The following is a 16,126-nucleotide window of genomic DNA, read 5'->3' on the forward strand; positions in this document are numbered from 1 at the left end:
CATTTACCATCTACCATACCATTTACCATTTACCATCTACCATCTACCATTTACCTTTTACCATCTACCATTTACCATCTACCATCTACCATTTACCATTTACCATTTACCATCTACCATTTACCATTTACCATCTTCCATTTACCATTTACCATTTACCATCTACCATTTACCATCTACCATACCATTTACCATTTACAATCTACCATTTACCATTTACCATACCATTTATCATTTACCATTTAGCATTTACCATCTACCATACCATCTACCATTTACCATTTACCATACCATTTATCATTTAGCATTTAGCATTTAGCATTTACCATCTACCATAGCATTGTTAAACAAAAAACAGTATTTGATAAATGAAATTCGGAAAACGGTTAGTATTCTAAATACTATTTAAAACTGGTTAAACAAAAAACAGAAATAGGTATTAGGTCCGGGTAATGACCCGATTCCCGATTTTCGTTGGTGTGGTTCTAAACAGAATTAGGAATTTAAAACAACAGTGCGCAAGCCGTACTGAATTCTGTGTCTCCATATTCCAGGCGCGTCTTTGCTATAGCCACGCCCCCTTCTGTCACGCACCCGGAACTGATGAGCAAACTTTTCTTTTTTTCGTTTTTACATTATTTATCGACAATAAATCAATATAAACAAACAAAAAACACACACAAACGCTGGGAGGTGTCTTAGAAGAGAGCCTTAGAAGATTTATGATTATCAAAAATCGCTAAAATAACTATTAAACAGCAGTGGAAAAAGTACTCAATTGTTTTTACTTAAGTAAAAGTATCAATACACGTAGAAATACTCTGTACAAGAAAAAGTCCGGAATTCAAAATATACTTGAGTAAAAGTACAAAAGTATTTTTATCAAAATGTACTTAAAGTAACAAAAGTAGAAAGTACTCATTATGCAAAAACTTTCCCATTTCACAAGTTTTTAAATGTATAAAAATATTTTGAACAGATCTACAAGCTCACAATGCATGGCATTGTGAGCTTGTAGATCGGCTATTTTCAAATGGCCGAAATGTATCTAGGGCTGAAGTGGTTAATGTATCTTTATACATTTCTGTCTAATAAAATATTCAATCAATCAATCCACCTGACCAGCTAAAAAAAATGGCATTCTGACATACAGTATATATACAGTATATAAATGTCAAGAGTGATTGTTTATTATATCCACAGTAATACCCATTATTATTATTATTAGTTATGAATTATTATTATTATTATGTATTATTATTATGCAGTTTTTGTTGTTGTTATCATTAGTTATACTAGTAGCCTTGGTTAGCTTTGGATTCATGAATATGAATTATCGCTAAAATGACAATGAAATTGATTATGTATAACCATAGAGTTATAATATGATAATATTTGTTTCAGACCTGTGGATCAAAGACAGCGCAGCACATAATATAAAAAGAGCAGTATATAACAAAACAAAAAGATCACTCAAGCACCCACCCCCCACACACATACACCAATACATGAGGCGGCTGTCTAGCTCTAAGTCAAAATATTCAGGAAAATAAATATAGAGGCTATTATGCCAGTGTTCTCTGAGCCTGGATGTGTATCGATAACTGCTTCTCATAGGGCTTGTTACAGCCTCTATGATGCTGTTCTCGGACACATCAAGCCGACACATAAAATTGTACATCTACTGTCTTAAAAGTGCATCACATGTAGGCACACCAGTGGACACAAACAATTGACTGGCATTATGCCATCTGGGAATGTGGAGCAACAACCTCATACCATCATTATAAGCCACTCTGAGCCTCTGCATACCTCCACTATGTATGAATGCCAGAGATGAGCCATATACAGAGGTGTGACATAGGCTCTGAACAGTGAACACTTAACATCAACAGAATACAATTTCAGGAGCAGCATATTGGCCTGTGCATTCATTGTCTGTAGACATCTCTGTGTCCATCCAATCATCACAGTGAGGACATGACTACAGTATTTTATTTCCTTGCAGATTATGAGAGGACTATCACACAATTGAAAAGCAGGGAAAGATAATTTCCTGTTCTCTCTGCTTCTCACGGTCATGATGTTATTTTTTTTTTGCATTATATTTTAGGTCAAAATCTTTGCAATACTGTGTGCAGATCTTCAATAATTGTTGAAGCCCAGCACTATACATATAACTAAATCACCAGCATACATGATTGACAACAGTCTCACCCACCCACACAGCCAGTGGTGCACCCATTTAACATTAAACAACTTAAAATCCCTCCCTGGCAGACCCATTACTGACATGGAATGGTTCAGAAATGTAATTGCCCCATTTTGCCTGAAACATCTGACGGGCATACCAAAAGACTAGTGTTCTTACTAAGTATTTTGGAACACCTCTATCAATCAATTCCATAAATAACTTCTTTCCAATATTTTAGACAAGACACTGGCAAGTCAATTAGGTCTATAATTGTCCATGCTATTTAGCTTCCCAGACTTGTCTTTCAGGACAGGCACCAACTAGAGATGCACGATAGACCGATATCCGATACCCGATTATTTGCTTGGTCATATCGGCCGATACCGATCCGATACCGATATATTATATATTATATTTATATTGAGCTCATTGCTGATTTGTTTTATTTTAATTGGTTTTACTGGTGAAAGCTGATGGTAAACTCCCCTCTCCACTAGCCCTACTGTGATGAAAAATATTTATGGAATAAATACATTAATTATATATATTAATGTATATATTAAATAACAAACTTAACTATGACATAATTTTTGTATGCTATAAGCCATCACAGAATTATTTGAATCTTTGTATAACACAAAACCATATGTTATGTGGCCTATGGAACTAAGATCATTGAATCTAGTTTGTTATTAGTGTTATTCATATTGTCTGTTGCCTAAATTAAATAGCCTCTGCTCGAAACAATAAAGCCCCCCTTAGGTCTCCCAATCACAACTCCCTGGAGCCACCACTGTGTGTGTGAGTGATATACAAACTAATCTTACCATAAATACAATCATTGTTTGGTTTATCACTAACTCTAACATTCTATAACATCAGTGAGTTTCGGAGAGGGGCAGCTTGCTTCGTACACTCTACACTACACTACACTACACTACACGTACACTATTGTAGCTGTTCGAATCCAGTAACGAGTGTTTGTTACGTCGATGTTAAATAACGAGGCAATGTACACATCATAGAGTTGGTACACATTCGTGTTGAAAATATATCCTACGCAGTGTTACTCTAATCTAATTTAAGATGTACAAGAAACCCTCTGACTGTTCTGGGTATGAACTATGGACGTGAAGAGTTTGTTTGCTGTTAGTTTGACAACTTCTCTGTTCACGCAGCAGCTTAGCCTAGCACCCTGCTGCTCACTGCACTGTCTGTCTGAGAGAGGACGAGAGAACGGCATGTGGAGGGGGGAGGGGCGACAGCTGATTCTCTTAAAGAGACAGGCAGACGGTCATTTTATTAATGCTCCTCAACATCGGTGAATTTAATCGGGTTTATTTTGAGATCGGTTCGATACCGATATGTCATTTTAGGGCCGATATCGGCCGATTCCGATACGTTACCGATTATATCGTGCATCTCTAGCACCAACAGTACAGACATAATGGATTCAGGAAGAACACCGTGAACCATGAGGCATGTGAAACACATAGCAAGCAGTGGACAGAGCCTATAGCTGGCATACTTTAGGTGTTCTGCAGTAATATAGTCCAAGCCACAAGCCTATAGTCCAGGGGCCAAGCCATATTTTGGTACCACCTAAGGTGACCGTAAAGTTTTTGTATTTTTGTCTTCCTACATGTCTCTAGTTTATATTTTGGTATGATAACCCTTCCAATCTTGTAGCTTAATGGCAGTTATCACTACCTACCGGCTACGGCTAATGTATTCGGTAGGAGACACAAAGTAGAATCTTTGTGTCTCCTACCGGAAATACACCCGGGCATCAAATTATTGCGACAAAAAACAAAATATATCCATGTATTCAAGGCTTCCTTGGGTGTGCAATTGATGGAAAATAAATATTTTTTTGGGTGAACTCCTCCTTTAAGTTTCCCAGGGGGACTCTCTACCCATTCAGCTATGACCACCCTAGACCGAAGGAGGGTCAACTTTTGCAAGCTTATGGAAAGCAGTCTTTTTGCAAACACCAAAAATCTTAGAAGTTATTGAGTACTTTTTCCACCACTGTTTAATAGTTATTTTAGCGATTTTTGATAATCATAAATCTTCTAAGGCTCTCTTCTAAGACACCTCCCAGCGTTTGTGTGTGTTTTTTGTTTGTTTATATTGATTTATTGTCGATAAATAATGTAAAAACGAAAAAAAGAAAAGTCTGCTCATCAGTTCCGGGTGCGTGACAGAAGGGGGCGTGGATATAGCACAGACGCGCCTGGAATATAGAGACACACGGCCGGAAACGGAAGGCCTACAAATTCACGCCCACTTTTGACACTCGGGGTCCGTTAGAACCATAGACATATAAAGGTAGACGCCTCCTTCGGCTCTGAAGCGTTCGTATCTCGGGCACGCTTCCTTGTTCCGCAGGGCTATCCCATATAAGGCTTGGGCAAGCTGGAAACCTCCGTGTGCGTCACAGAAGGGGGCGTTCGGTAGGCCAATCAAAGGCAGGTGGGGCCGGTCTTTTCTTAAGAGGCAGTCGCGCAGCAACTAGTCAGTTAGACACGCTGTGATTGGCCAGTAGTTAAAGCGATGTGATTGATCAGTAGTCAAACAGCCCTGCGGAAGAGCCTTGTATTGAGATACCAGTCGCTGCAATGAACTGCAGAGGCCAATGAGGTATCTAGGTTTCTATATCTATGGTTAGAACGATGAACTGCAGCTCTCAATGCAATCTCTATGAGAGGCATTGTAAAATACCGTAATTTCACTGGTTAACTACTGAGGCAGTAGCGATTTTTTTTGTGTTCTAATAAACTGTCCCATTTGTTTAATTTGTCCTTTTTAATGTCCCATATCTGTCATCTCGATATACTACCCACAATATACTATAATATACTCCATCAGTATGTCAAAACCGCTAGCATCGGAGATCTATAGTTTAAGTGGTCGCACGGTATATACGTCACGGACGCATCCCTTGAGGTTTTCAATACCCAGAAAACTGGCGAAAGTGTCCGTTTTCAATATGTTTTGGTCATTATCTCTGGAACAGAAGGTCCAATCTGCTCAATTGAAAGCTTGTTGGATGCGTGATTTTGAGGACATTAAGCACGCATTGACACATTTTCGGGTTATTTTTTTTATTTCTTTAGGGGAGGCGAGATCTTAGTTGGGCAGGCGACCGCCTGTCCTGTCTCTACAGCGAACAGCCTTTTTGCATGTAGTTTAAGCGCAAGGGGGCGGGGGGCGGGTGGGGAGAGAGTCAGCGCACTGAAGTCAAGGCACAGACTACTGTGTTGTTGACAGACAACGGATGCACGCTTATGAGAAACAACAAAAATAAAACCTGGCAAAACAGTTGCGTGCATTAGCGCAAGATGAGGATAAATGAAACATTCAGTCTAAATGTCCAGTAATTCGCAACTACTACCACTACTTTCGCATTTGAAACTTTAAATTTCTCTAAATATTGTTTTAAAAAAAAATGAAAAGGCTACTATAGGCTACAGTGAAGTCGGACTGAATGACTGAAACGTTTTTTCTTTTTTTTTAACTCTCTTGGTGATTATCTGGCACAGTAGTTGTGAATTATTAGCAAACTGGACTGGTCTCTACAGTGGGTACACCACTGGTCAGCGCTCGGCGCTCGTAAAGACAGTGATGTCACTGAAATGCGACAACTTGTCTGTCTGCCGTCTACCCTCTGCTGTGTTAACATTATGGGTAACTCGTTAAAGTGGCAAATTAAATGTGAAACACATCAACTATTAAGAAAACAAGAAGATATGTTGACAAAGACACTCCATACATTTGGAAACATATTTTTATTTAAATCAATATCGTCTCCAGTTAATGTAGGAATATTTTAAACGTAGGCTAACTCTCATGTCCTCTCATAGGGAATGCATTGAGAGCTGCAGTTCATCGTTCTAACGGACCCCGAGTAGCGGCGCAAATCCAAAAGTGGGCGTGAATTTGTAGGCCTTCCATTTCCGGCCGTGTGTGTCTATGGAGACACAGAATTCAGTACGGCTTGCGCACTGTTGTTTTAAATTCCTAATTCTGTAGAACCACAACAACGAAAATCGGGAATCGGGTCATATAATACCTATTTCTGTTTTTTGTTTAACCAGTTTTAAATAGTATTTAGAATACTAACCGTTTTCCGAATTTCATTTATCAAATACTGTTTTTTGTTTAACAATTTCTAAATAGTATTTAGAGAACGGACCGTTTTCCGAATTTCGTTTACCAAATATAAAATTAGAATTCAAATGGCCGAAAAATACACGGACCAGCCCGCCTACTGGATCTGGCCTTGTACCCTTGTACACACATTAGTCTCGCGTCACCAGACAACTATTTCACAATCTCTGAATGCTAGAAACATTTGTAAATTGTGGGAGGCAACAGTCTGGTAACGCGAGACTATACAAACAACACACATGAACACATCTACACAACACAGTGCGTTTCCGTATCCGCTCTAGACCGGATATGTAAACTGCAAAGGGAATGGCCCGCAGTGTAAAGCCCAGCGGAAGCCAGTGTTGCCATGTCCGCTTATTATAAGCGACCATGGGCTTCTTTTTCTGTTAAATTGCGTGGAAATATTAGTGGTTGCGGGTTGCGTTTTTTGGGGCGTGTTTATAAAGTGCTAATCTCTCAAGAACAGAACAGAGGTCGCTGTTTTTCCTTTTTCAGTTGAATCTGGGTTCCGAGATTGATAGCCCCTTTCGGGGGGTGCATTTCGCCTTTCCGACATGTCGCCTTTCCGACGTTAACGAACCCTATACCTAACCCTAACCCTAACCCTAACCCTAACCGCACGCGGAAGCCACTAGTCGGAGTGGCGAGATGTCGGAATGGAAGGAGCACCACCCTTTCGGGACCCTGTTTACCTTTTTTGTATTTGGGAAGGCGGTATCCAGGGTCCCTTGTCGGTTAAAGCACTCTCTCTCGTAGTCGCGGGTACCACTGTCTCGTCTCGGGCTAATAGCTCGTCGCTTAGAAGTTGCAGAGATTTCTCAAAGGTACCAAAAATAGCAATACTAGCGCGCGGTTAATCTGCATTAATGCGCTCGGATCGGCGATGCCGTTTAACATTTTTAATAATTTAGTAAAACTTAAGCTCCTCTCTCACACTCTGCTCCACTTCCCATGTCCCGCCTCCCCTCGGTGATTGACAAGCTGCGCGTCCTACGCATACCTCTATGGTCCTACGGTACTGCCTCTGATTGGCGAGCTCCTACATGCTTGCATGACAATCACAACGCGGGGAGGCGGGACATGGGAAGTGGAGCAGAGTGTGAGAGAGGAGTTTAAGTTTTACTAAATTATTAAAAATGTTAAACGGCATCGCCGATCCGAGCGCATTAATGCAGATTAACCGCGCGCTAGTATTGCTCTTTTTGGTACCTTTGAGAAATCTCTGCAACTTCTAAGCGACGAGCTATTAGCCCGAGACGAGACAGTGGTACCCGCGACTACGAGAGAGAGTGCTTTGAGCGACAAGGGACCCTGGATACCGCCTTCCCAAATACAAAAAAGGTAAACAGGGTCCCGAAAGGGGCTACGAGATTGATAAAGTGCAGTTGCTTATTTGGGCTTGCTTTCTAATGTTATTCAAACAGTGGTTCTCAATCATTTTCATGTTAAGAACCCCCAAATTAATATGTATTTGTCCACGGACCCCCATCTGAAAATATGTTGAGCCAGCAACCCCCGTACCTTTGTGTTGTTAAAATGTTTTTTTTTTTTTTTTTTTAATGTCACGATAAAAAACTAAAAAACAACAAAACAGATCTACAAGCTCACATCGTCTGTTTTCAAATAGCCAATGTAAGGTTTAAAGTGCTCATGTGGCGTATTAAGTCGCTTCTTTTGGACTTGTTTTCATAGACCGGGTTGCTTATTTCCCACACAAACTCTGGCAACACTGCTCACAGCCAATACTAGTATTCATTGACCATTCATGACGATGTAGTTTCAAATTAACAACACATCCCAACAGCCTCACGTTGTTACAACAACGCCATTCAACCCGCAACTTCCTTACCTTGACGTCACTTTTCACTGGTAAGTAGCACCATTCTCTTTAACTTGACGACGTTTGACGTTATATTTAGACGCGAGTAAAGTGTTTTTAAGGTAGCCTTTAGCCTTTTTTAGCTAGCAAGCACAAGCAGGGTGAAATGCTTAGAGCTGTATGGAAATAGCATATCTAGATCTGATATTTTCAGACAGCTAAACTAAAGTTTTCAAATAAATGTAGTGGAGTAAAAGTACAATATTTGGATCCGATATCCGAGATGTAGTGGAGCAGAAGTAAAAGTATTCCACCACTGGTCAACGACACAACACTTTTCCCAAAAGTTGTCATCTATCTTGATACTGCACTGTTAACACCGGGAGGCATGCGTTAATCCGACAGACCTTTTCTCCGACTATGTGGCATCCGCGTGCGGTTAGGGTTAGGGTGCGGGTTTGGTTCGGGTTTAGTATTGGAAACGTCGGAGCGCTGCATAGCCACTAAATGTATAGTTAATTCAATTAAATAGGCATTTTATTTCACACACATGAATTGAAATGTGTGAATAATTTCTGATGATTTACACGAGCTTGTTAACTACTACATTACATTATTGATTACACTATTCAGCGGATGTAACTTATATTATTGTATGCGTGGCTCACCAGGAAATAATGAGTAACAGTAATAACTCTTGTCTTGATAATCTCATCTCACTTAATAATACATATATCAATTATGCATATATTGTTTGATTTCATAAACGTTGCTATAGCTACGAAGCATTATTTTACTTTACAACTTATAAAGTGTCATAAATTGGACTACTTGTATTAAATGCTGGCCTTGGTATGAATTATGTGGCATGATAGGCCTGGATCATATTACATGTCCTGAATAGGAGGTGTGGTTGTCACCAAAATCCTGTTCCAAGGTTGCTCGATACTAGGTGTGTGTGTGTGTGTGTGTGTGTGTGTGTGTGTGTGTGTGTGTGTGTGTGTGTGTGTGTGTGTGTGTGTGTGTGTGTGTGTGTGTGTGTGTGTGAGTGTGTGTGTGTGTTGCATAGCATGCCTTTGTATAAAGTATACTAAATAACCACAGGGTAATTGAATACTCACGAAGCAGGTTTTTTTCTTCTTTCTTTTATTTTTATTTCTTATATATCGATGAATCGACACAAAACAAATCATTTTTTTAATAATTGACTAAAATTATTAGTCTGATTAAACACGTATTATTCTTCGTTGTACAATGGTGGCGTGCAGAAAAAGTCAAAATAGCTGATCGACAAGCTCACAACGCAACACATTGTAAGCTTGTAGATCAGCTATTTTTTACAATTTAAAAGTTTGAAATAGTGGTGATATTTATTTGAAGTCATATCGCCCAGCCCGAGTGTGTATCCACCCAGCTTTACATATACTGTCTGACAAGTAACAGGTCTATAAAACAGTCAATGTCCGTTGTGCTTGGTGACAACTTTGTATGTATGTATGTATATTGTGTACACATGCATAGAAGTGTATTTACCAGGACAAAGTTCTGTGTGACCAATCAAACACAATCCTTAGGCTACTTGTAGTGGGTATGATGATCCAGTTCACGGGTACAGGGTTTTGTTTGAGTTTAAGGCTTTGCAGGTGGTTATTCAGTGGGCTGATGGATGTATTGTACTGTACACTGGGAAAGTGACAGTTAGTTACTTTACTTTGTTAGTTTATTTGGGAGGTACAGAGCCATGAACACAGCAATACAACTTCTGTATATACAGTAGTTACACTGTCTGTAACCATGTCAAAGTTAGCAAGGATGCCAAACTAGCCCCTAACGTATAACAAAAGAGATATTACAGAAATAAACAGATACATGTAACCTCAGACAAAACAATTAACCACAACAATGAATACAACAATAAACCACAACAGCAATATAACGTGCACAACGTGCACATGTAAATAAAACCAAACCCTGCGTCTGTGTTAAAATAGACAGTTACAAGAGATTAGTGAAACCACTAACAAAACAACATAGTTCAATTCATTCATGTGTGTCTTTTGTTACTTTCTGCTCTTTGGACATTTAAATCAAACAAGTTTGTCAGGTTTACCAGGGGTCCAAACAATTTTGGTCTCAGTCCCAGAGGCACCAATCTTTATCTTTGAATGTAATTCATTATTATTTCATTTTTTTATTGTTGTCAAAAGAATGTGTTTATTTGTCCAGGCACGGTGGAAACCGACCCGTTGATAATACAGGTGAACTTGAGCAATAATGGAATGTTTTAAATAATACAATGACAATAGTACTAACAGTAGTGTGTGTGTGTGTGTGTGTGTGTGTGTGTGTGTGTGTGTGTGTGTGTGTGTGTGTGCCTGTGTGCATCAGTCAGTGTGTTTCTTAAGTTGAGCTGGTGGAATGCTGCTGGACGACACTCCGCTCTTTGAGCCCTCTCTGCTGCAGGATGTGGACTGGAGCAGCAACTCCGTCCCGTTCTCTCCGGCCATCTCCCCCTCGGACCCGGGCCCCGGCCTGGTGCTCAGGCCCCTCTGCACCGCAGACTTCAACAGGGGTGAGACACCACGCACACTTTACTGCCTACGTCAACTTATTTTATTATTATTATTATTATTATTATATTAAACAAAACATTTTAATTGATTATATAAAATCATCTATTTTTGAGTGACACTGTTGTGCGTATATTGTTGTAAGTATTAAATAGGGCTTAATCAACTAATCGATTCATTGATTCATAAAAAAAAATCAAACAAATTATAAAACAAACGTGCTTAATCTCGATTACCGTATTTGATGAATCGGAAAAGTAATCAATAGAATAATCGCTAAGAAAAACGGGTTATAGAAGTGTTCAAAGATACTAGCTACCACAGTGGTTCTCAAAGTGGGGTCTGGGGACCCCCAGGGATCCTTGAGGGGGTTCCAGTATGGTAAAATAATTTTAACCACTTTAACCCTATACACTGGCTATTTGAAATTGCTAATCTACCAGCTCGCAACGTGTCACAAAGCACCACGCTGTGAGCTTGTAGATCTGCTATTTCCAAAAAATCTTGAAAACAAGTAGGGGGAAAAGATAAGAAGTTTAAATATTTTTGAAACATTTTAACAACAATAATCTTGTATGGGGGTCCCTGGCACAAAACATTTTCAGATTGGGGTCTGCAGCCAAATAAATATTAATTTGGGGATTTGACATGAAAAAGTTTGAGAATCAGAGCTTCTGTACCTGTTTTTTCTTCCAGGATTCTTTAAGGTCTTATCCCAGCTCACCCGGGCAGGTGATGTCACACCAGAGCAGTTCATTAGTAAGTCCATTGTTATCAGTATTTTCATTCATCACCTTGATCACATTTGAAATAAACAAATAAGTGTTAGATAAGTGTGTCTGTCTGTCTGTCTTTCTATACGCACAACAGGGTGTGTTTGTGTTAAGTTAACAATTTGCAGAAAACAAAATCAAGTGAATGAATGGCATTTAACCATATTCCCATGGCAGCCATTTTGCTCTTATGTCATACACACACAGGATGTGCCATCCTACCCTGAGTATGACTTAAGAGCAAAATAGTGGGAATAATACTATACTCTGTCAATTAGAGATAATAAAGCTGGAGACAGTAGAGAACTGACAAGGCTCCCGTGTGCTGTTTCACAGAGAAGTTTGAGCACATGAAGAAGAGCGGTGACTACTACGTCATCGTAGTAGAAGACTCCAACATGGGACAGATTGTCGCCACGGCCACCCTGATCACAGAACACAAATTCATCCATTCTTGTGCTAAGGTACATTCTAACCTGACATCACATCCTGACCAAGGCTGTAGACCAAGACACGTAGTCCACCGTTATATAACCAAGAATAAACTGTGCAACTCAAGACAAAAACTCATATTAACCCGGCACGACAGTAGTCCCCAGGTTATGTCTTAATCAGGATGGTCGTCCCTGGCTCACAATCACTTGAAGACCCCCTGATATAGATGATGCTATTATTATATTAGTCCAATGAATATTGGAAGAGAGTACATGCACTTGCGTCTTAATTTCTGTGCCCAGTCAAGCCAGGAAGCAGCAGCTTTTTTCAGATTGAAATGTCACAACATGATTTGCTCAGCTGGACTAGAAAATGTATTTTTAACAGAAAACATTGGGAATCATATGAAACAGTAGGTCGGTCAGAGTGGCTTGTTGTCAGTATCGAGGCTATCAGCTCGCCCCAACAAAGAATGATTTCTAATGCTTGCATGTGTCACACAACTAAGTAACTAACTCTTTACTTGACTTACAATGTGGTATGGTTTTAATGATTTACTGCTGTACGGTGTGAAATGATTGATTGTATGCATTTACTACGTCTTATTACTGGCTGTAAAATTAATTGGCCTTTGTAGATAAAGTGTCCTGTCCTGTGTTTGGTTTGCAGAGAGGCCGGGTGGAGGAGGTGGTGGTCAGTGACGTCTGCAGAGGGAAGCAGCTGGGGAAACTGTGAGTTGAGGAGGCCAAACATTCATTCAGAAAAGATATCGCTTCTTTTGGTTGACTGCTTGAAAGTTTGTTCAAACATTTTCAAAATAGTGAAAATAGCCAATGTACAGGCTTGTAGATCCACTATTCATTATTTTCGCATGACTGTGTATAAAATAATGCTTATGTGGTTCATCGATTGGGTGATATACATTGTTGATATCGTTGCTGTCGGGCAGAAACCAGCTAACTCCATTTTGATGCTTTTGCGTTTTTTTCCATAAATCAGTGCTATTAAACCACTAAACCAGCTAACTCCACCAAAGGGGGGTGGAGTTAGCAGGTTTTGCTGACCCCAGGCTCCACCCCTTTTCGACCTCCAACCTCATTGTGAGCTTCAATGATGAACAAAACAAAATAATTTCTAAGAAAGTAATTGATAGTTGCAGCTCTTGTTCGTTTTAGCTGTACGATACATCTAACACAGTGGGTGGGATAGACCCCATCATGGATATATAACATAGTTTCCTGCATGTGAACGCACGTTATAGTATATCGTTACTGGCTCCATTCCTACGTATTTAATTATCTTCCTATCATTGTTACATCACAGGTTTACAGGTGTAAAACAGTGTGTGAAATTATTTTTCATACCTGCTCTATCATTTGTAGTGTTCAGGAAAGGGAAGAAGAATAGAGAGAAAACATGAAGACAAGGAAAACATGCCAGATCCTGATATGAGTAGAGTCAGTGAGATATAAATACTGTATACTGTACAAGCAGGTCAGATAAACCAGATATTCCTGAGTAGAGTAAAGTGCCATTCACACCGAGCACTAAAACTATAACGATAACTAACTATCGTTCACTACTGTATCTTTCTTTATAGTTGGTGTGAACTCTGTCATCCATTTGACTTGGAATGATTTTTAAAACAAACTTTTTATAGTTATAGTTATAGGTCAAAATAGCTGCAGATATAGTAGCAGATGTATACAAGTATATTAGTATATTTTTTGCTTTTGTTTTTTACTTGGTGCCTGGTGTATTCTCCTGTTGTACAAGTTGTACAGCAGGTAACTGATTCCCATATCATCCCAACAGAGACCCAAGTCTGAAAAATGTCCTTACCCTAAAGCCCACCGTGTCTAATGTAGGCATATTCCGCCAAACTTTTCTTGACAATAGGTTTTTGGCTTCTGTATAATTCCTACTTATATTTTCTGCATGTTCTCTCCTGTAGGTTGGTGTCAACCCTCACTCTCCTCAGCCAGAAGTTGGATTGTTATAAAATCACACTGGAGTGTGCCCCCAACAACGTGGCCTTCTATCAGAAATTCAGCTACAGCGCCTCAGACGAGACGTACATGCAGTGTCGCTTCTTCGACTGAGGTCGAACACGGACTCGGAAAGCCCTGTTTTGGGGCTGTAATGCCAATATCTTTGACCCCTTTGAGATGAGGACTGGCATTTAATGAGTGTCTTTGGGTGTAGGAATGCCGCTCTAGGACACTTTTTGGCCATAGATTTCGAGCGAATGAAACTGCAGATGGGTTCCCGACTGCTCATCGCATGCTTCAGCCCTACTTGCTCTGAGAGACTTAATAAATCTGTCGTCTTCTCGACTGAATACCGCTCTCCACCCCTTTGGTAACCACGGCTACCTCACCAGGCTGGAGTTCCGATCCCACCCTATGAACAAATGAATGTCAGTAACAGTTCTTAACCACATGAACGCTAGCGTCCCTGTTCTTGGCATGTCAACTGGGCAGGCCAACATTTGGCAATAATAACCGATCTACAAGCTCACAACGGATGACCCGTTATGAGCTTGTAGATAGGCTATTTTTGACAAAAAAAGGAGGGGGCCTATTATAGACCTCTGGTACCCAGGGGGGCCGGGCTATAAATATGTGGACTTGTATAATTATGTATGACTTCTAGGAAAAACTTTGGGCAGGGTCTTATACATGTAATCATTGCAGTGGACACAATGATGGTATTTATTTTAAGTTATAGTTTCAAGGAAGTATCAATCTGAAGAAACCTCATGTTCCCAATGAAAAGAATATCTTCCATTGAAAGTTTTATTTTGTGGTTGTCGGGTGGAAACCTTGTTTCCAAAAAAACCTTGTTTGTCCAAAAACTGTTACTTTTCGGGAAGTGGGAAGAAATAACGCGTGCTGACTGCTCTGATGGATCGAATGTAGTTAGTCAGATGCTCTCGTTAAATACTGTATTTTGTTATTGTATAGAGACTAGAGTTACGGGCTGCTACGCGACTCACATGAGTTCGGTCACAAAAGCGCAAATCGACAGCAACAGTTTCTGTTGTGTCTGACATCACCGCATGTTACGTTTGTGACATCAACCGTCCACCAGTCTCCATATATGGGCATGTTACGTTTTTGACATACACCGTCCGCCAGCCTCCATATATAGGCATGCTATGTATGTTTGTGACGTCCACTGTCTGCCGACCCACAAGGCAATTTGAAAATGGGATAAACCCAGGCTTTTCTCATCTCAAGAGAAGAAAAGCCTGGTAACGACCTAACGTGCCTGTAGGGCGGGACTTCCTTTGTATGTATATCCTCCAGCAGTCTGTCTTTTCCGGTTAGATGCTCTCAGTAGCAGGTCTCGCCCAGCGTGGTATAGTTATATATTATATAACTTTTCATTGCTTGAATATTAATAAAACCTACAGACAGACTTAACTGCCTTCCAACCTGGGGACAGGCGTCATTACAGGCGGACAAAACATTTAGAAATTGTTAAATGTTTTTCAAGAACAGCAAAAATGGCAGAAGTAAAGCTCAGAATGCCACACGTGATCTTGTAGATCTGCTATTTTTGCCACTTTTGAGCAACAAAATAATTAATAATATGTTTTCTGGCCAACAGTGATACAGAAAAAAATCAGGGTGTATTGTAGTTCGTCAAATTATTGATTCCACAAATAGTTTTCCGAATAATGAAATCATGTTGGCCATAGCCACTGGGTCAGGTAGTCAGCCACCTTAAAGGTCCTCATGAAGGCAACAGCAGACTGGGAAAAAAAGTCCATACCGTTTAAAGAATCTGCATTTATTCTGAACAAAAAATATTTTATAAAACTGTCAATTATGAACATTTCATATTTGGTAAATATCAGGAATTGCAATAGTCATCAGGAGCAAATGCACTTTTTAGTATTATTGCTTAGCTTATTTAAGTTTTTGTAGTTTATTTTGCTGTTTTTTTCTGGGAACTGGGGGACATTTAAGTAATTTATTTTCGAAAAGAAAATGATGTAATAGTCAAATAAAATATATCTGTGCAATTGACTTGTTTGGTTCAGTAGTTGTCATAATATATACAACACAGTGTAATTACAGTTTATTATAATAATCAGACAAAAGGTAAGGATAAACACAAATATCACTCTTAGTGAATTAAACCACTAAGT

General features: G+C 39.6%; 1 protein-coding gene across 2 annotated transcripts; it reads left to right on the forward strand.

The window, feature by feature from the left end:
• Positions 1-8,097: 8,097 nt before the first annotated feature.
• gnpnat1 (glucosamine-phosphate N-acetyltransferase 1) lies at positions 8,098-16,004 on the forward strand. Of its 2 annotated transcripts, none has more exons than XM_084057613.1 (6): positions 8,098-8,239; positions 10,578-10,761; positions 11,456-11,518; positions 11,869-11,996; positions 12,637-12,698; positions 13,922-16,004. In XM_084057613.1, exons 2-6 carry the CDS (start codon positions 10,608-10,610, stop codon positions 14,067-14,069), a joined length of 555 nt encoding a protein of 184 aa, XP_083913739.1. In that variant the 5' UTR covers positions 8,098-8,239; positions 10,578-10,607; the 3' UTR covers positions 14,070-16,004. The 2 variants fall into 2 exon arrangements, with proteins under 2 accessions (XP_083913739.1, XP_083913740.1); XM_084057614.1 differs by having other exon boundaries at positions 8,104-8,239; positions 10,582-10,761.
• The last annotated feature ends 122 nt before the right edge of the window (positions 16,005-16,126 follow it).

This window comes from Gymnoscopelus microlampas (assembly GCF_963454915.1).
Source record: "Gymnoscopelus microlampas genome assembly, chromosome: 1".
Classification (NCBI taxonomy): Eukaryota; Metazoa; Chordata; class Actinopteri; order Myctophiformes; family Myctophidae; genus Gymnoscopelus; species Gymnoscopelus microlampas.